The sequence below is a fragment of the Macaca mulatta genome, chromosome 2 (assembly GCF_049350105.2).
Source record: "Macaca mulatta isolate MMU2019108-1 chromosome 2, T2T-MMU8v2.0, whole genome shotgun sequence".
NCBI lineage: Eukaryota > Metazoa > Chordata > Mammalia > Primates > Cercopithecidae > Macaca > Macaca mulatta.
Window position 1 is genome coordinate 95,880,470 of NC_133407.1, and position 20,781 is coordinate 95,901,250.

The window sequence follows — 20,781 nt, forward strand, 5'->3', positions numbered from 1 at the left end:
ATTCTACCCTCCTCAGCCTCCCAAAGTGCTGGCATTAGAGGCGTGAACCACCTTGCCCAGCCCATGTTTAATTTGTATAGTGGAAAGACCATTTCTTAGTGTTCCCTTAGACCCTTTTTATAGTAGTATAGTTTCATGTACATTTTCTCTACATGTGACATAATCCTAATATTGTACATCTCCAAAGCACCCTTACTTTGTGGTTTATCACATTGTTCGTGTTAATGGCTCCCAAAACTGGGCTAACCGAAGCTAAGTATATCTGTGGAATTCCTTTTTCATTCCCTTTCTTCTACACATGCACCTCTTTCAACCCTAAGGCATGCTGAAATTTCCCTTCCATCGGTGATAGGTGGGACTGCTTAACTTGAGGCTTAAGTTCTTTTCCAAAGATTATCATAAGACTAGGTTGCCTTATGACCTCAGAGAAGCACTGAAACCAGGTGAAAGGGCACACAGCCATTTTATTAAGGGACAGAGTACTGTTCTGTTACTTAGAGGAAGGTCTTAAAATAGTTCACTTTCTTTTTTTTTTTTGAAACGGAATCTCGGTCTGTTGCCCAGGCTGGAAGGCAATGATGCAATCTCAGCTCACTGCAACCTCTGCCTCCCAGGTTCAAGCGATTCTTCTGCCTCGGCCTCCCAATTAGCTGAGATTACAGGCACCCGCCACCACGCATGGCTAATTTTTAACATTTTATTTTTAGTAGAGATGGGGTTTCATCATGTTGGCTAGGCTGGTCTCAAACTCCTGACCTCAGCAGATCCACTCACCTCAGCCTCCCAAAGTGCTGGGATTACAGGCATGAGCCACTGTGCCTGGCCAGTTTTACTTTCTTTTAATCTTATTTTTAACACAGCGCGTACTACCTTATGTTGCACTGGGCTCAGACCTAGTCTCTAAACAAAAGGAATTCTTCACGTACTTCTCACATCTTGTATTGTACATATCACTTAGAGCTCTTGGTGAAAGATTATTTGAGACAGTGTTTTAAAATGACAGTAAAATGTTTCTTACCAGTTTTCTGGAAAACATCATTTTATTGTTTTGTGTGTATTGGCCTTGAGACCCCAAACACCTGTGTTGTAGCCGTGTGATCCTTATTTGTGCTGTAGTATTATTTTTCCTGTCATTTTTAAATTAACTCTTGGAGCTATCTTTGGTTCTTCCCTCTTTTAAATATTTGTTCAGTTGCAGACCATTATTGTTTCTTCATAATCTCTTTTACATTCTGTCTTCCTCCCTTCCCACTATTCTTTTTTGTTTGTTTGTTTTTTGTTTTGAGACAGTCTCACTCTGTCACCCAGGCTGGAGTGCAGTGGCGCAATTTTGGCTCACTGCAACCTCTACCTTCTGGGTTTAAGCGATTCTCCTGCCTCAGCCTCCCAAGTAGCTGGGACTACAGGTGCACACCACCACGCCCAGCTAATTTTTGTGTTTTTAGTAGAGACAGGGTTTCACCATTTTGGTCAGGCTGGTCAAACTCCTGGCCTCCAGTGATCCATCTGCCTCTGCCTCCCAAAGTGCTGGGATTACAGGCGTGAGCCACCGCTCCCTGGCCCCTGCCCACTATTCCTAGGCTATTATTCTGCTGTCTCCTGATAGGCTTTTAAAAATCCATCTCCTTTCTTCATAGGGCATCCTACACGACAGTATCTGATCCATCTGCTTAAAAACTGCAGAACCTTTCTGCTATCCCTTTCAGAAAACTTGATTGGATTCCTGTTCAAGTGCGAATGCCCCTGCCTGCTCTCAGGGCTCATTTTGACTCGATTTACTTTCCCTAGGTTGTCTTGCACAAAACCCCTGATGAACATTCCGCTCTAGCCTTGGCAGTCTATTCCTGTCATAGAAATGCCTTGGGCCGTCTTTCCTTGGGTCTTTTTTAATGCTCTTCCCCTCCTCAGATGCTTGTCTGAATTCTTTGCATTCTTCAAGTTCCTATGTAGCTTTTCCTGGCTGTTAAAGCCTGAAGTGATCTTTGTATTCTGAAATTCTCAGTAAATAATGATGTGTATTTGATTCTGTAAATACTACATTAAATATTAAATACTCTAAATGTTAGAGTTACATAAAATTTAAAGTTCCTAGAATGTGTGAAATTATTATATCCTGCATTTCTGACAGGTAGTCATTTACTCTCTCCTTACCCATCACCCTAGAGCACAGCACTTCCCAAGCTAACACATTCATCTATTTAGTAAAACCTTGACCCCATTTTTTGTCCTTTTGTCCTAGTGTTTCTTTTTTCTGTTTGTTTGTTTGTTTGTTTGTTTTAGACAGGATCTCGCTTTGTCACCCATGCTGGAGTGTGGTGGTGCAGACACGGTTCACTGCAGTCTCAACTTCTGGACTCAACCGATCCTCCCACATCAGCCTCCTGAGTAGTTGGGACCACAGGCGTGCATCACCATGCCTGGCTAATTGTTTAATTATTTTTTGTTGAGATGAGGCCTTACCATGTTGCTCAGGCTGGTTTTTTGTTTTTGTTTTTGTTTGTTTGTTTTTTGTAGATCTCCCTTTTTCACCCAGGCTGGTATTCAGTGGTGTGATCATGGCTCATTGCAGCCTCAACCTCCTGGGCTCAAGAGATCCTCCTGCCTCAGCCTCCTGAGTAGCTGAGACTACGGGAACCTGCCACCACGCCTGGCTAATTTTTGTATTTTTTGTAGAGACAGGCTTTCACCATGTTGTCCAGGCTGGTATTAAACTCCTGGACTCAAGCAATCAGCCCGCCTCAGTCTCCCAAAGTTCTGGGACTACAGAAGTGAGCCACAGCCTGGCCTCAGGCTGTTGACTTTTGAAATAATATAGAGTAAGGCTTTGTTTTATAAGAACCCTAAAAATGTTTGATGATAGCCTTTGTGTCTCCTGAAATCATTTCTACTCCAGGCAAAACCTGTTCCTGTTACATTTCTTGTATGCTTTGTTTTACAATTCCTCTTCTTGTATTGATAATAGTTCTGTCCTATCCAATGTCCCTCTTAAAATTTGGTCCCAACAATGAAACATAAACCTGTGCAGATTACAGAGAGACTGTGTGCTCTGGAGACTATGAAAATGGATGTAACCTAAAATTGCCTTTTATTTTTTTAGCAGTCATACCATAGGCTCAGGTTTAAATATTAAAACTCCAGACTTCTTCCGTGGAACCACTATTAATCCATCCTGTATTGCTTTTTATCTTGTGAACTCTAAATCTCATAACTGACTGAGTTGTCCTCTCATGTTGGCTGCTAAGAAACTCAACCAGATGTGACACCTACCTCTCATAAGCCTTTAAAACCTTGTATTTACTAATCTACCCTGGCTTCATTTTTTCCCTCTTTTTTTTCTACCCAATTTAATACTTTTCTGTATTAATCTTGTTGTATGTTTATATTGTTATCACAAGTCCTTTTTTTAGTGGTGGAATATAAATTTACAAATAAGAACTTAACCTTTTTCTGTGTAATTGTAAACTCTTGTTTATATTATTAACATTCCCTCAGTTTATATTCCTCTCTCGAAAAGCAAATTATGATGCCAGTATATTTGAAGTCATTAGCATTGCCTCTACTGCGTATATTTTCGTTCTTTTTTTTTAAGTGCTTAGTAAATACACTCCAAGTATATAATTGTGTCCAAGAATGTATGCATTTAAAACATGTATAGCCTGTCATTTAAAATATCTGTACATAGTCTTTGTAAACCTCATCTGTGTGGCTGCATGATATTTCAGAGATTGATGGTCCATGGTTTACTTACACATTCCTTTATTCTAGATTTTTATATTGTTTTTAGTTTGGTTATAGATAATGCTGCAGTAAACATCTTTTTGTGTAAAACTTCCTCCATTTTTACATTGTCCTTAGAATAGGTTTTTAAAAATGTATAATTTATATTAAAAATATAGTAACTATATGTCTGAGGTTTTTATTGATTTTTTTTTTTTACTCAATTTTTTTATTGAAGTGGTGAATTTATATTTTACGTTATGAAAGAGTTGATCCTATGGTATGAAGACTTGCAAAAGAGCTGTAGGTTAGATTGTATCCTTTGATAATATGTAAGTAAGTGCAGTGAAATTTAACACTCTCCCTTTTGTCTTTCCATAGCTGGATAGAACTTATACTGGCTTGCAGACTCTTGGAGCAGAGACGGTAGGTTTTTTTCCCTACAGTATTATCTGGGAATGAGTAGGATGAAAGTTGATCTTCATTTTTGTTTGTTTGTTTGTTTGTTTGTTTGTTTGTTTTGAGACGGTGTCTTCGCTCTGTCACCCAGGCTGGAGTACAGTGGCATGATCTCGGCTCACTGCAACCTCTGCCTCCCAGGATCAAGTGATTCTCCTACCTCAGCCTCCTGAGTAGCTGGGACTACAGGCATGCACCACCATGCCTGGCTAATTTTTCTATTTTTAGTAGAGACGGGGGTTTCACCATGTTGGCCAGGCTGGTCTCGAACTCCTGACCTCTGGTGATCTGCCCGCCTTGGCTTCCCAAAGTGCTGAGATTATAGGTGTGTGCCACTGCTTCTGGCTGATCTTCATTTTTAATTAGGGAAAAAATTAGTGTTCTTTTTGTTTTGTTTTTTAACTTTGTCTTTCTGTGTTAGTCCATTCTCACACTGTTATAAATAACTACCGAAGACTGGGTAATCTATGAAGAAAAAAGGTTTAATAGACTCATAGTTCCACAGGCTTACCAGGAAACATGTGGCTAGGGGGCCTCAGGAAACTTACAATCATGGTGGAAGGGCAAAGGGGAAGCAAACACCTTCTCATGGCAGCAAGAGAGAGAGCGTGAAGTGGGGTGTGCCACACACTTCAACCATCAGATCTCGTGAGAACTCACTATCATGACAACAGCAAGGGGGAAATATGCCTCATTATTCAATCACCTCCCACCAGGCCCTTCCTCCAACACATGGGAATTACAATTTGAGATGAGATTTGGGTGGGGGTGCAGCAAACCCTCCCCTCCTCTTCCCTTCCCTTTCCCCTTCTCCTTCTCCTCCCCTCCCGTTCCCCTCCTATTTTTTTGTTTTTTGAGAGGAAGTGATGCTCTGTTGCCCAGGCTGGAGTGCAGTGGCACGATCTTGGCTCACTGCAACCTCCGCCTCCCGGGTTCAAGCTATTCTCCTGCCTCAGCCTCCCGAGTAGCTGGGACTACAAGCGCCCACTGCCACGCCCAGCTAATTTTTGTTTTCATAGTATAGACGGTTTCACTGTGTTGGTCAGGCTGCTCTTGATCTGCTGACTGCGCTCAAACTGCCTGACCTCAGGTGATCCACCCACCTCGGCCTCCCAAAGTGCTGGGATTACAGGCGTGAGCCACCGCACCAAGCTTTCTCCTTTTCTCTTTTCTTTTCTTTTCTTTCTTTCCTCTTCCTCTTCTTCTTCCTCTTCCCTGTCTCGTCTCGTCTCTTCTCTTCTCTTTTCTTCTCTTCTCTTCTTTTTTCCTTTTCTTTTTCTCTTCTCTTTTTTTAGTTGAAAAAGGGTCTCCGCTGGAGTACAGTAACGTCATGGCTAACTGCAACCTTGAATTCCTAGACTCCAGTCATTCTCCCACCTCAGCCTCCCAAGTAGCTAGGACTGTACACCTGCACTACCAAGCCCAGCTAATGTTTACATTTTTTTATAGAGAGAGTGTCTTACTATGTTCATAGGCTGGTCTAGAATTCCTGGCTTCAAGCAATCCTCCCACCTCAGCATCCCAAAGCACTGGGATTACAGGCATGAGCCATTGCACCCAGCCTTGGTTCATATATTTTTTTAAAATTGTGGTTAAAAAACATGTAACACAAAATTTACTGTCTTATTCATTTTTCAGTGTACGGTCTGGTGGCATTAAGGGCATTCACGTTATTGTGCAGCCGTGACCATAGTCCATCTTTAGAATTGTTTTCATCTTGCAGAGCTGAAACTCTGTACCCATTAAACGGTGACTACCCACTGCTCCTGCCCCCCAGCACTGGCACCTGCTGCTCTGCTTTCTGTCTCTGTGAATCTGACTACTCTAGGGTACCTCATATAAGTGGAATCATACCGTATGTGTCCGTTTGGGATTGCCTTATTTCACTTTGCATAATGTCCTCAGATTTCATCCGTGTTGTAGCATGTGTCAGAATTTCCTTCCTTTTTTAAAATTTATTTTTATTTATTTATTTATTTATTTATGCTCTCTCACCCAGCCTGGAGTGCATTCATGGCTCACTGCAGCTTTGAACTCCTGGGCTCAAGTAATCTGTCCTTAACCTGTCAGGTAGCTGGGACTATAGGCATGTGCCACCATGACCAGCTAATTTATTTACTTACTTGTTTATTTTTTGTAGAGACTGGCTCTCACTGTGTTGTCTAGGCTTGTCTTGAACTCCTGGGCTCAAGCCATCCTCCTGCCTTGGCCCCCGAAAATGTTGGGATTATAGGCATGAGCCATTGTGCCCAGCCCCTCTTCCTGTTTTAGGCTGCATGATATTTGCATTGTATGTATAGACCACATTTTGTTTATCTGTTCATCTGTTGACGGACACTTGGGTTGCTTCCATCTTTTGGCGGCTGTTAATAGTGCTGCTATGAACGTAGGTGTACACGTATCTATTCAAATCCTTGCTTTCAATTCTTTTGGGTATATACCCAGAAATGGAATTGGCTGGATCCTATGGTAATTCTATTTTTAAAGGAACCACTGCTATATTTTTCGTGGCGGCTGCACCATTTTACATTCCCACCAGCAGTGCACACGTATTTGAGTTTCTCCACGTCTTCACCAGCATTTGTTAATTTGTTTGTATTTTAATTTATGGTAGTTATTCTAATGGTTGTGACGTGGTATCTTGTGGTTTTGATCTGTGTTTCTCTAATCATTAGTGATGTTAAGGATCCCTTCACGTGCTTGGTGGCCATGTGTTTATCTTCTTTGGAGAAATGTCTATTCAAAGACGTTCAGAAAATGTCTTTGCCCTTTTTTTTTTGAGACGGAGTCTCGCTCTATCACCCAGGCTGGAGTGCAGTGGTACGATCTCGGCTCACTGCAAGCTCCGCCTCCCGGGTTCACGCCATTCTCCTGCCTCAGCCTCCCTAGTAGTTGGGACTACAGGTGCCCGCCACCATGCCCAGCTAATTTTTTGTATTTTTATTGGAGATGGGGTTTCACTGTGTTAGCCAGGATGGTCTCGATCTCCTGACCTCGTGATCCGCCAGCCCTGGCCTCCCAAAGTGCTGGGATTACAGGCGTGAGCCACTGTGCCCGGCCTCTTTGCCCATTTTTTAATTAGGTGGTTTGGTTTTTGTTGTTGCTGGGTCACAGGAGTTATTCATATATTCTGGATAGTAACCCCTTACCAGATAGATGATTTGCAAATATTTACTTCCATTCCATGATATATTTTTGCCTTTTCACTCTGTTGATTGTGTCTTTTGATGCACAGGAGTTTTTAAGTTGATGGCCCATTTGTCTGTTTTTTCTTTTGTTGCCTGTGCTTTTGGTGTCATACCCAATAAACCATTACCAAATTTAGTGTCATGAAGCTTTTCCCTTATATTTTCTTCTAGGAGTTTTATTGTTTTAGCTTTTATGTTTCATTCTTTGATCCCTTTTGGGTTAATTTTGGTATGTAGTGTAAGGTAAGGGTCTAATTGCATTCTTTGGCATGTGGATATCCAGTTTTCCTAGCACCATTTGCTGAAAATACTGTCTTTTCCCCCACTGAATGGTCTTGCGACCCTTGTCAGAGATAATTTGACCATATATGTGAGGATTTATTCTATTCCATTGGTCTGTATGTCTGTCTTTGTGCCAGCAGCATGCTGTTTTGATTACTTTAGCTTTGCAATAAATTTTGAAATCAGGAGTCTGAAACCTCCAACTTTGTTCTTCACCTTCTCCCCCTTTTTTTGTTTTCATGATATAATGTCAGCAATAACCATTTAATCAGAGTTCACTAATTAAATCTTACTCTGTCTAGAGAAATCTGCTATATTATATCAGAGGGTACTTACTGAGCACTGGTCCAGGTGCTGGGAATACAGAAATGAACACGGAAGCTTCTTCCTTCAAAGAGTCAAATTCTTAGCTGGGCATGATGGTGGGCACCTGTAGTCCCAGCTACTAGGGAGGCTGAGGCAGGAGAATGGCTTGAACCCGGGAGGTGGAGCTTGCAGTGAGCTGAGATGACACCACTGCACTCCAGCCTGGGCGACAGAGCGAGACTCCGTCTCAAAAAAAAAAATTTCCATGAAGTTCTACTGACATTTTCTAAATGTGGCATTGAAAATGGGGAGGGTAGACAGTAAACACAGAAGCAAATAAAATTAATGCAGTTACAAATAAGTGCTGTGAAGATAAGAGTAGCTGGGGGATAAGGAAGTAGCTCATGCTTAGGTGATTAGGCATGGTCTCTCTGAGGTGGTGTACTTCATTGAGTCCTGCTGGTGAGAAAGGCAGCCATGCAAAGATTTGGAGCAATAGTGTTGTAAGGAGTAGCAACAGCAAAATCAAAAAGCCCCAATTTGTGAGTGATTTCACTGAGATTTGTATGTTAAGCCAGATTAGATTTTCACTGAGGTATGTATCTGTTAAACCAGATTAGATTACCTTCTAGAATAAATCCTTTAGGTCCTCAGATTGAAATTGCCTTTGAAGTGTGATTAGAAGTTATCTCTCACATCCCTGAGATCACATTCTTAGACAGAACTTGAGCTTTCTGTGACCTTGATGATGGACTCATGAGCCTGATTGTTGCCCAATTGTCTAGGTAGTAGATGTTGAACTCCATCGCCATTCTCTGGGAGAAGACTATATATATCCTCAGTCCTCGGAGTCTGATATCTCTGATGCCCCTCCATCTTTACCTTTGACCATTCCAGCCCCAGTGAAAGCTTCTTCACCAATAAAGCAGTCACACGAGCCAGTACCCGATACCTCTGTGGAGAAAGGTAATACAGCAGTTTTCTTTGCATAGAGTTGTTCTGAGGCATTCATTCCTTTCCCATTTGCTGCTTTCGGAGACCTATAGTATATGGAAAATAACTTTGCCATAAACAGACCATGCTCCCTCTACTGCACAGTTCTGTTATGAAAGCCAAATCTCCTCCCTTGTCAAAAATATTTTTCCGGCTGGGCTCGGTGGTTCACACCTGTAATCCCAGCACTTTGGGAGGCCAAGGCGGACGGATCACGAGGTCAGGAGATTAAGACCATCCTGAGTAACACAGTGAAACCCCGTCTCTACTAAAAATACAAAAACTTAGCTAGGTGTGATGGCGGGCGCCTATATTCCCAGCTACTAGGGAGGCTGAGGCAGGAGAATGGCGTGAAGCCGGAAGGTGGAGCTTGTAGTGAGCTGAGATGAGACCACTGTGCTCCAGCTTGGGCGACAGAGCAAGACTCCGTCTCAAAAAAAAAAAAATTTCCGTGAAGTTCTACTGATATTTTCTAAAATGTAAAAACCACTAAAAAAACATGAGATTTTTAAATTTATTTTATTTTATTTTGAGATGGAGTCTTGCTCTGTCACCCAGGCTGGAGTGCAGTGGTGTGATCTCACCTCATGGCAACCTCCATCTCCTGGATTCAAGCAATTCTCCTGCCTCAGCCTCCCTAGTAGCTAGGATTACAGGTGCCCACCACTGCGCTCGGCTAATTTTTGTATTTTTAGTAGAGATGGATTTTCACCATGTTGGCCAGACTGGTCTCGAACTCATGACCTCAGGTGATCCACCCACCTCAGCCTCCCAACGTGCTGGGATTACAGGCATGACCCATCACGTCTGGCCTAAAACAGATTTTTATCACTTGATAATTCCTTTTAACGTATTACAGGAGGACTTTATAGTTCAGCTTCTGATTGTGTGAGCAAGAAACTTGAATATTAAGTACCTGATTTTACTTAAAAAAAGATTCATCACCAACAGTGTATTTTGACCATGCCATTTTTAAATTTAACAAATGTGTAAGTGTATATATATTTAAATGTGCCCATATATAAGCATAAATGATATAAAATTGATCTTAAATGTTTTATTTCTAAGCTTGTATTTTAAGCTTATATTTTAATGTGATGTTAGTATTATAAAATCTCAACTTTATTCCTCTTTAGATTTCAATTGCATCTTTTTTATGGGCGTTTATAAGATAGGAGAGGGCCTGGGCGTGGTGGCTCATGCCTGTAATTCCCAGCCTTTTGGGAGGCTGAGACTGGCGGATCACCTGAGGTCAGGAGCTCAAGACCAGCCTGCCCAACATGGTGAAACCCTGTCTCTACTAAAAATACAAAAATTAGCCAGACATGGTGGTGCATACCTGTAATCCCAGCTACTCAGGAGGCTGAGGGAGGCATGAGAATCGCTTGAACCTGGGAGGCGGCGGTTGCAGTGAGCGGAGATCACACCATTGCACTCTAGCCTGGGTGATGAGTGAAATGATGTCTCAAAAATAAATAAATAAATAAGATAGGAGGATATCATTCATTAGATTTCATGAATGTTTTCTTTTTAAGATTTTTTTCTTCTCTAAACAGTTTTTCAGTTTATATATTAAAAAATGGAGGAACATAAGGACTTGTGTTCTTTCTATGTTATATATGGTTTATAGTTAATAATGTTTTCAAGTTTCTTTAAAAAAGCACTTTAAACATTATTCTAAGCATATATATTTTTCACCAAAAATATGAAGGGATAATTGATTGTATTTATTTTGCTACCAGTACATGGTTTAAAATGGGTGTTGAAATAATGCATTTTTATTCTTTTTCCACAATGGTAAGGTTTTATTTCAAAGCGATTAATGACTTGCCATTTGCCTTTCATCTCAAGCAGGATTCCCAGCTGGCACTGAAGCTGAACGACACGCTCCGTTTTATTCTTTGCCATCTTCATTGGAAAGAACACCCACCAAAATGACAACATCCCAGAAAGTTACCTTTTGTTCTCATGGCAATTCAGCTTTCCAGCCAATAGCATCAAGCTGCAAAATTGTGCCACAAAGTCAGGTTCCTAATCCTGAGTCACCTGGAAAGTCCTTCCAGCCCATCACCATGAGCTGCAAGATTGTGTCAGGTATGCAGATGTGTGGAAGACAGTGTATGTGGAGTTGACTGGATGTTAAAATTGTTGGAACAACAAAACAAAATACTGTGGCTTTTTTTCTCTCAAGTTTTTCTAAGCAGTGTTTCTTTAACAAAAGGAAGTCTATCGCTGTTGATTGCAAAACTGTCACAAGGCAAAAACAAAGCTCATTCATATGGAAATGAATGGAGGAAATAAATGAAACTGAAATGGTCAAATTTTTGTCTCCTAGAATCACCAGAGGTAAAATGTTTGCTAGCAAATATGGCTGAACTACAGTGTAGGAATCGTGTTTGGGGATTATATACATGGAAACCACAGTGACTAGTAATAGAAAAAGTTTAGAGGCCTTTGGCGTGGAGTTAAGCTTTAAGGGTTAGAATTGGGTGGGAATTGAAATGCTTTATTCTCTCTGTAACCACATTAGAAAATTACTCATTCCTATTGTCAGTAGGTAGTTCCGAGTTGTCTTTTTCACTAAGGTTGGATTATCCTTTGTCTTGTGACAGTTTCACATATGTTAAGTAAAATTTAGTAGGAATACATACTTTATGGTTTTGACTGTTCCACCTTAGAACAAAACATATTTGTTAAAAGGCAATTGAAAATATCCAGGAAGTGTGAGGACTTCTGTACAATACTTAAATGAAGGGGGGAAAAGGGAATGTTTGGTGTTATAAGTAGACAGCTAAGCAGAAATATGATCCAAATCTTTGAAATTGATGAGAGATAAATAGCTTCTAATTGGTAGGCAATTTTTTTTGTTTTTGTTTTTGTTTTGAGATGGAGTTTCACTCTTGTCACCCAGGCTGGAGTGCAATGGCACAATCTTGGCTCACTGCAACCTCCGCCTCTCGGGTTCAAGCGATTCCCCTACCTCAGCCTCCTGAGTTGCTGGGACTACAGGCACACACCACCACTCCCGGCTAATTTTGTATTTTTAGTAGAGATGGGGTTTCACCATATTGGCCAGGCTGGTCTTGAATTCCTGACCTCAGTGGATCCACCCACCTCGGCCTCCCAAAGTGCTGGGATTACAGGTGGGAGCCACCGCTCCCTGCCATTGGTAGGCAATTTTACCTACCAGGTAGGAAAATTTTGGAATTTACTACTTCAGAGGTAGAATAGGCCAAACATATAAATTGATTTGAAGTTTAGAGAAGTTCATGGATGGTAAGTTTGATCAATAAAAGACAGTAGAGGATGTTTAAGTGTCAGTAACTTTTGAGAGTATTTTGCGGGAACACAAATCTTTCTGGATTATGACTGTGACATAGTATTGACAGAGACTTTTGCTCTGGGTAGGTGAATTTCATATTTTCCTATTCAAAACAAGACACAAGTTTCTTAAATCTAGCTATTTACTTACTAATGTCCTTCCTTCCTCCCTCCCTCCCTCCCTTCCCTCCCTCCCTTCCTTCCCTCCCTCCCTTTTCTCTTTCTTTCCTCTTTCTTTCTTGTTGCCCACGCTGGAGGGCAATGGTGTGATTTCGCCTCACTGTAACCTCCGCCACCCGGGTTCAAGGGATTCTCCTGCCTCAACCTCCCGAGTAGCTGGGATTACTGGCATGCGCTACCACACACAGCTAATTTTGTATTTTTAGTAGAGACAGTGTTTCTCCATGTTAGTCAAGCTGGTCTTGGACTCACAGCCTCAGGTGATCCACCCACCGCGGCCTCCCAAAGTGCTGGGATTACTGGCATGAGCCACTGCGCCTGGCACTTACTAATTTTCTCCCTAATTTTAGTGTCTTCAGGTATAACCAGTACTATAACAGCCTGCCTGTGGTGTTAAAAGATTTATCATATCAAGATTCAGCAGTTAAAAAAAAGATTCAGCAGTTTTGCATTGCTGTGTAAAGCACTGCTTTCTCAACTGTAATGTGCATACCAGGAGATCTTGTTGAAGTGCAGATTTATGTTCAGTTGGTCAAGGATGGGACCATAAAATCTGTTTCTTACAGTTTCCTCAGTGATGCTGATGCTGTTGGTCCAAGGATAAGGATGCAGAGCATGAAGCATACATCCTCTGCCTCCCCTATACCCCTGTTGCTGCTCAGTACTGGGAGCATGCAGTTCCATTTTATTTTCCCAATGTTACCTTTGTCCTGGTGGCACTGACCTTCTTCCTTGTCCTCGACATCTTACATGAGTTGAATATGTGTATTTTGTTTCTGTTCTCCCTTTTTAATTAATAAGGTTCCCCAATATCAACTCCAAGCCCATCACCATTGCCTCGAACCCCGACTTCCACTCCAGTTCACGTGAAGCAAGGCACTGCCGGCTCTGTTATTAATAATCCTTATGTTATCATGGACAAGCAGTCGGGGCAGATGATCGGAGCCAGCACTCCCAGTACAGGTGTGTATGTGATCAATATTTGTACAATCCAAAGGGTTTGATCTTTTTATTTTATTTTACTTTTTTTTGAGACGGAGTCTCGCTCTGTCGCCCAGGCTGGAGTGCAGTGGCCGGATCTCAGCTCACTGCAAGCTCTGCCTCCTGGATTTACGCCATTCTCCTGCCTCAGCCTCCCGAGTAGCTGGGACTACAGGCGCCTTCCACCTCACCCGGCTAGTTTTTTGTATTTTTTAGTAGAGACGGGGTTTCACCGTGTTAGCCAGGATGGTCTCGATCTCCTGACCTTGTGATCCGCCCGTGTCAGCCTCCCAAAGTGCTGGGATTACAGGCTTGAGCCACCGCGCCCGGCCTGATCTTTTATTAAAAATGTAATCCTGCCGTTACTTGATAGCCATGTAATTGGAGAATGAAATCTCCTGTAAACGAGAAGCGAGAATACATAAAAGGAAAGCCAATACTGTTCCTCTGAGGGGAGATTTACTCTGTAAAAGGTGCATTTTTTAGAATTTACTTGAGTTTTAATTTCTAAAAATTCAAAATAAGCCGTAATTAATGTTCTTAAAAGAACAGTTGATTTTGTTTTCATTTGGAAGACTTACTTTTTGGGGGACTGTAAGCAATGTGGTTACTACCTCTTCCAAAGAAGCTTTTGCTAACATTGTGGGCCACATACATTTCTCCCCAGTCAAATAAAAAAGTGATACTATTTTCTTCAGAGAAGACCCATTCTGGTTGTGGGAGGAGAAATTGAAACCTTCAATTTTAAAGAGAACTCTAATAGGAAGAAGTCATCTTTGGATTCACCGTGTTCCTCATTATAATCCCATGCAGCTGTATCACGCTTTTTAGGTTTTTTTGAAATGCTTTCCCTAACATTATTTTATTTATTCCCTTCAGTTAGCCTATATTTATTATTAATTAATTTATTTATTTATTGAGACAGACTATTGCTCTTTCACCCAGGCTGGAGTGCAGTGTTGTGATCTCGGCTCACTGCAGCCTCCACCTCCCAGGCTTAAGCGATTCTCCTGCCTCAGCCTCCCATGTAGCTGGAATTACAGGCGTGTGCCACAACGCCCAGCTAATTTTTGTATTTTTAGTAGAGACAGGGTTTCACCATGTTGGCCAGGCTGGTGTCAAACTCCAATCCACCCACCTCAGCCTCCCAGAGTGCTGGATTTACAGGCGTGAGCCACCGCGCCCAGCCCCGTTCAACCTGTATTTAAACACAAGCTCCTAACTATAAACTTCCGTGTAGCTTTCACTTCTAATTAAGAATGGAAGACAAATGAAATAAAAGGGACAATTATAAGATAATGAGACTGATTTTTTTTGTTGTTGTTTGTTTAACCTATTGGATTTGACACATGAATGTATGTTAGGCTTTTCCAAGCAGTTTTTGTTTTTGGAAAGGCTAAACTTTAATAATGATTATAATTGTGGAATGCCCTTAAAAATTACTATGTTCAAGGCTTACCCAGTATCTTTTGAACATACTTAGGGATGCCAAATAGGTATTATTTCATGACATTTGGTTTTAGGAATCAGCCAGAAGTCTTTGGAGGCAAGTTTGGTAAGTGGAGTAAATGATTAAATACTATTTGGGGTCTTGTTGACTATAGATAATATGACTAAATTTTTTTCGGACCCTAAAGGCAGTTGTACAAATGGAGTATAAAATGTTTAATGTTGGCCAGGCGCGGTGGCTCATGCCCATAATCCCAGCACTTTGGGAGGCCAAGGTGGGCGGATCACCTGAGGTCAGGAGTTCGAGACCAGCCTGGCCAACATAGCAAAACCCGTCTCTACTAAAAATACAAAAATGAGCCAGGTGTGGTGGCGTGCACCTGTCGTCCTAGCTACTGAGGAGGCTGCGGTGGGAGAATCACTTGAACCCAGTAGGTGGAGGTTGCAGTGAGCCAAGATCAGACCATTATACTCCAATCCAGGTGACAGAGCGAGACTTCGTCTCATGAAAAAAAAAAATAAGAATAATAATAATGTTGGCAGCATTTTGGAATAGGCGTAACTTTCTGGTGAAACTACTTTGAAGGAGCTAGCAGAATGCATGTATTCTGGCACATTTGTTAAACAGTATCATTATGTTATAGTATCTTTCATTGTATAAGGAGTAGAGCATAGAAATAGAATACTTTATAGTGTCTTTTATTGTATAAGGAGTAGAATATACAAGAATATGCTACTCTTTATTGTACAAGGAGTAGTCTAAAACAAGTGACTTTACTACTTATTCTTCTGCATGTCCTTACCAGCTTCTTACCTTCTTCAGGTTGAGCATGAGATCAGCTTCACGGGGATGGGTCCTTAAGGGTTTTTTTCCATGCTAGTTTCAGCCTTAACAATGACTTTTCAACCCTTAAAAATGAAAAATAAATAGTGGGAAAGAGGGGAGGATGGTGGAAATGCTTTAAAATTACATTTTGTAAATTTTACTTTGCTTATATTTTACTTTTAATTGTGCCTTGCTTCTCAGGAAGTCCTACAAACAAGATCTCCACGGCTTCTCAGGTCTCCCAAGGAACAGGTTCCCCTGTTCCTAAAATTCATGGAAGTAGTTTTGTAACATCTGCTGTCAAGGTAACGTTCTTACTGCGTTATTACACTTTGCCAGCTTCTTTTTCTTTTCATTTTTAAAAAATAATTTTTCAAATGGAGATGGGGGCTCCCTGTATTAACCAAGCTGTATTGAACTCCTGGCCTCAAGAGATCTCCCACCTGGCCTACCAACGTACTGCAGTTGCAGGCATGAGCTGCACCCAGCCACTTTGCCGGTTTCTGAACATAGTATGTTCAGCCTCAGCAAGAATGTGTCAGTTGATGATGCAAATTTCATAAAATGGAATCTTCAAGCTGTTAGGTATCTAGACTTTACTACCTCCAGACTTTACTAACTTACTTGGATCTACTCCAGACTTTACTACCTCACTTGGACCTTTTCATAGTGTCAAAAATGCTTCACAGCACCTGTGTCAAATAGTCACCCAGTATCAATTTGAAAACTTACTGTGATAAGATTATTCATTTTCTTATTTATTTGAATAGTTTGTTAAAAATATTTCCTTATAAAAATATTCATCTGACCTCTTCCCTTTTGGACACCTCTTTCTCTTGCAACAGAGCTGCTGTCCGCTCCCCTTTCTTTTGCTTTTTAAACTTTCCACTCCTTAACCCATAAAAAAAAAATTTTTAAATATAAAAACATTCATTTGACAGCACATTCCTGTCTTTTCTGTATTTGCACCACCAAGAAGTAAATATACAAATGGCTCCCAACTTACAGTGGTCCAACTTACAATGTTTTGACTTTACCCTAGTGCAAAAGCAATATGCATTTAGTGAGCCCTCAGCTTACGCTGGGGTTATATTCAGATAAACCCACCATGCGGTGAAAATGTGGGAAGTCAAAAATGCACTTTTGGCCTATGATGTTTTCCCCTTATGATGGGTTTATCCAGACATAACCCCATCCTAAGTTGGGGCGCATCAGTGTTTCCTTTTCCGTGTGTTAACCTTTTACCTCCACAGAGTCTCTCCCCTGCTCCCCTTTTTCTGGGTAAGCAATCCTTTAAAATTTACAACTCCAAATATGATCTGACCTGTTCCAGTCAAATGACTAGTGCCTGACACAGCATTTCTTTGATTTAGACGCTAATGATGATACTGAATGATTTTCTGCTCCAAGGCGAGGCTGTTCTCTAAATTCTGTGCAGTGTGTTGGCACTGTTATATGAATGTCTGAATTATAGTAATCTTGAAACTCTTAACTCTCCTGGTTTAATTTTTATTGTTTCTTGGTGATCATTTTACTCTACAGCCTTCAAGAAGTGTTCTTTGTTTCTGAATTTTGACAGATTGCCTCTGAGATTTGCATTTTGTGTTTGAGAATTAAAGAGAAACTACGGAAGTTTTGAATGTTGACTTTTGTTGTCTTTGCCTGTGCCAAATTATTCAAGGTTTTTTTTGTTGTTTTTTAAGTTTTTATTGAAAAATTTTCCTTTGTATTCTAGGTGTTCATTGAGTAAATTTTACAAATCAATTGTGAGTACTATTAAAAGAGAGTATTTACTGAAACATTGCAGCTGCCCGCTTCTTTCATTTCTTTATTTAGTACCTAGGCTCCAGGGATATAAAATAAACTAAATACAGTCCCTGTCCTTTAGTGGTTTACCAACTATCAGGGAAGACCAATAAAGTCAACCAAATATTAGGGGTAGTAAGTTAGAAGTCTTTCCAGCATACAGCAGGACACAGATGAGTAGATTGTTTCCAAGTTACAGCTTTTTTTTGCATTTGGTTTCTAAAGCAATGTTAAAATGCAGGTGTAGAGGCTTGGAAGACCCCAGGGAGTTTTAGGTTGTTTTGTCTTTTGTTTCTTTTCTTTTTTTTTTTTTTTTTGAGGTGGAGTTTTGCTCTTGTCGCCCAGGCTGGAGTGCAGTGGCGTGATCTCAGCTCACCACAACCTCCGCCTCCCGGGTTCAAGCGATTCTCCTACCTCAGCCTTCCGAGTAGCTGGGACTACAGGCATGCTCCGCCACACCCGGCTAATTTTTGTATTTTTAGTAGAGACGGAGTTTCTCCATGTTGGTCAGGCTAGTCTCGAACTCCCAACCTCAGGTGATCCACCTACCTCGGCCTCCCAAAGTTCTGGGATTACAGGTGTGAGCCACAGCACCCAGCCAGTCTTTTGTTTCTTTGTATTGCTAGAGAATGTCACAGGTTTGTATTAAATACAAGTGACTAGATGATCTGAAATCACCCATTTATCCTGATTGTAAAATATGTATTTTTACACACACAGCAGGAGGATTCTTTGTTTGCATCTATGCCACCTCTTTGCCCAATTGGGAGTCACCCTAAGGTTCAAAGCCCCAAACCTATAACAGGAGGACTTGGAGCTTTCACAAAAGTAAGTATGTATTAGGACATTATCCCAGAAGTCATAGTACTTTCTGTGGCATGTTGGAGTTGATTGACACCACCCCTACAACATGTTACTTTTTTTTTTTTGAGACGGAGTCTCACTTTGTCACCCAGGCTGGAGTGCAGTGACACGGCGTCAGCTCACTGCAACCTCCACCTCCTGGGTTCAAGCGATTCTCCTGCCTCAGCCTCCCAAGCAGCTGGGATTACAGGCACGCACCACCGCGCCCTGCTAATTTTGTATTTTTAGTGGAGACGGGATTTCACCATGTTGGTCAGGCTGGTCTCGAACTCCTGAGCTTGTGATCCTCCCACCTCGAACTCACAAAGTGCTGGGATTACAGGCATGAGCCACCTCGCCTGGCCTATCAACGTGTTACGTTTTAGTAGGTCTCAGCTTCTTATTCTGAGATGTGCTTCTATGTATTTAATGATGTCCTCAGGGCAGCCCTTGGAGTCCAGCAAGATGGGAATTCATGGAGCACAAACAGTGTGTGTGTTTCTCTCTGCTGTCATTTGCCACAGTCTCTAAAACAAGTAACTGTGTTATTACAGGAGCACAGAATCAAGTTCAGATCCTACTATTGGTCCCTTTAATAGCTGGTATGGACTGTGTTTAAGTAGTATGTGTATTTACCCTTCTGGTGGAGTCATTCTTTACAGATCAAGTTTCATCAATTCATTAATCCCTGCAAACAGAAAAGATTCATATATTAGCAGCTTTATAAAATGGGATGTCTATGGATGTTTATTCAGTGTCATGATCATGTTTGTTGCAAGGTGATCATCAAACAGGAACCTGGTGAAGCACCTCACGTGCCCGCAACAGGAGCTGCCAGCCAGTCACCACTCCCGCAGTATGTGACTGTGAAAGGGGGTCACATGATAGCTGTGTCCCCTCAGAAACAGGTCATAACTACTGGAGAAGGGATTGCCCAGTCAACAAAGGTTCAGCCCTCCAAGGTTTGTGTTGGGTAGAGGTGGGAAAGTTCACATATAATTGATGATGTTTGCCTAAATAATTGACAGGTGCTGAAAAGATTCAGGGTGTCAGGGTTGCTGATCCCGTAAGAACCTGTGGGTGAAAGCCCAGCTGGAAAAACAAGTCCATTGGTGTGAAACTCTTCTACTCCTGTAGTAATCATTGGCAAGAGCCGGGTTATGTATTACAAAGGATCCAGGAGTGGTCCAAGAGGCAGGGGAACACTGCTGTCTCTGGCAGTGAAGGCAACTGACTCATGGACACAACTTTCTACTTGATTCATCTCTAAAAGGGATCCGCTGTTGTCCTGTTTATTTCTGATAGGAGAATGCTGTAGTTTATACCTCTGATGTTTGGGCTGTTATCTGTTTAATGATTCTTAGCTTTTTGTAGAGTTCATTTTTTTTATAATTTAGAGGTATGGGAGAATTAATGTATTGAGAGAATTTTAAAATAGCACATAGAGGCCGGGCGTGGTCACTCATGCCTATAATCCCAGCACTTTGGGAGGACGAGGCAGGCAGATTACCTGAGGTCAGGAGTTTGAGACCAGCCTGACCAACATGGAGAAACCCCATCTCTACTAAAAATACAAAATTAGCTGGGCGTGGTGGCACATGCCTGTAATCTCAGCTGCTCAGGAGGCTGAAGCAGGAGAATCACTTGAACCTGGGAGACAGAGGTTGTGGTGGGCCGAGATCGCACCACCGCACTCCAACCTGGGTGACAGCGAGACTCCGTCTCAAAAAAATAGAAAATAAAAAAATGAAATAGCACATAGAGCCATGTTTTCCTCAATCAGTTGAAATGTAGCCATGCATCACCTAATCATCATTCTGAGGTACATTCTGAGACATGTGTCACTAGGTGATTTTGTTGTGTGAACATCACAGTGTACTTAAATCTAGATAGAATAACTAACTACACACCTAGGTTGTATGGTGTAGCCTATTGCTTGTAGGCTGTAAACCTGTTCGGCATGTTACTATTGAATACTATAGGAAGTTGTAATAGGACAATAAGTATCTGTGGATCTCAACATATCTAACAAAGAAAAGGTACTGTAAAAATACACTGTTACAATCTTATGGGACCACTGTTACATAGGCAGTCTGTCATTGACTAAAACATCGTCAGTGTGGTAGATGACTGTGGAATCAATATTGAGTGCTTTTGTATGCTTTGCTTGTATTTATACATTATCTATAATCCACACACAACCCTGAAGGGTGGGGATTTTCACCCCTGTTTTACAAATGAGGAAACTGTGGCTCAGAGTTTGAACAGCTTCCTTGGAGCATTACAGCTAATAAATGACAAAGTGTTTAAACTCAGGCCTGCTAACTCCAAGTTCTCTATTCCAGAACTAATGAAAAATAGTTGTCTCTAACCTCGGTATGCTTTTAGAATATCGGGGTTAAATTATCTCAACCTTTGGCGGGTATACTC

At 41.4% G+C, this 20,781-nt stretch overlaps 1 protein-coding gene across 14 annotated transcripts in view; it reads left to right on the plus strand.

Annotated features, from left to right (window-relative positions):
• The window catches only part of YEATS2 (YEATS domain containing 2), a 111,057-nt gene that overhangs the window by 43,869 nt on the left and 46,407 nt on the right, over positions 1-20,781 (plus strand). For 5 of the 14 annotated variants that reach the window (XM_077991793.1, XM_028843890.2, XM_028843892.2 and 2 more), the window contains 7 exons: positions 4,099-4,143; positions 8,738-8,918; positions 10,800-11,039; positions 13,248-13,409; positions 15,904-16,007; positions 18,229-18,336; positions 19,131-19,313. In XM_077991793.1, coding sequence (XP_077847919.1) covers positions 4,099-4,143; positions 8,738-8,918; positions 10,800-11,039; positions 13,248-13,409; positions 15,904-16,007; positions 18,229-18,336; positions 19,131-19,313 — 1,023 coding nt within the window. Of the gene's footprint in view, positions 1-4,098; positions 4,144-8,737; positions 8,919-10,796; positions 11,040-13,247; positions 13,410-15,903; positions 16,008-18,228; positions 18,337-19,130; positions 19,314-20,781 lie in introns of all 14 variants that reach the window. The other 9 variants (XR_013413705.1, XM_077991791.1, XM_015131488.3 and 6 more) reach the window with 3 other exon arrangements.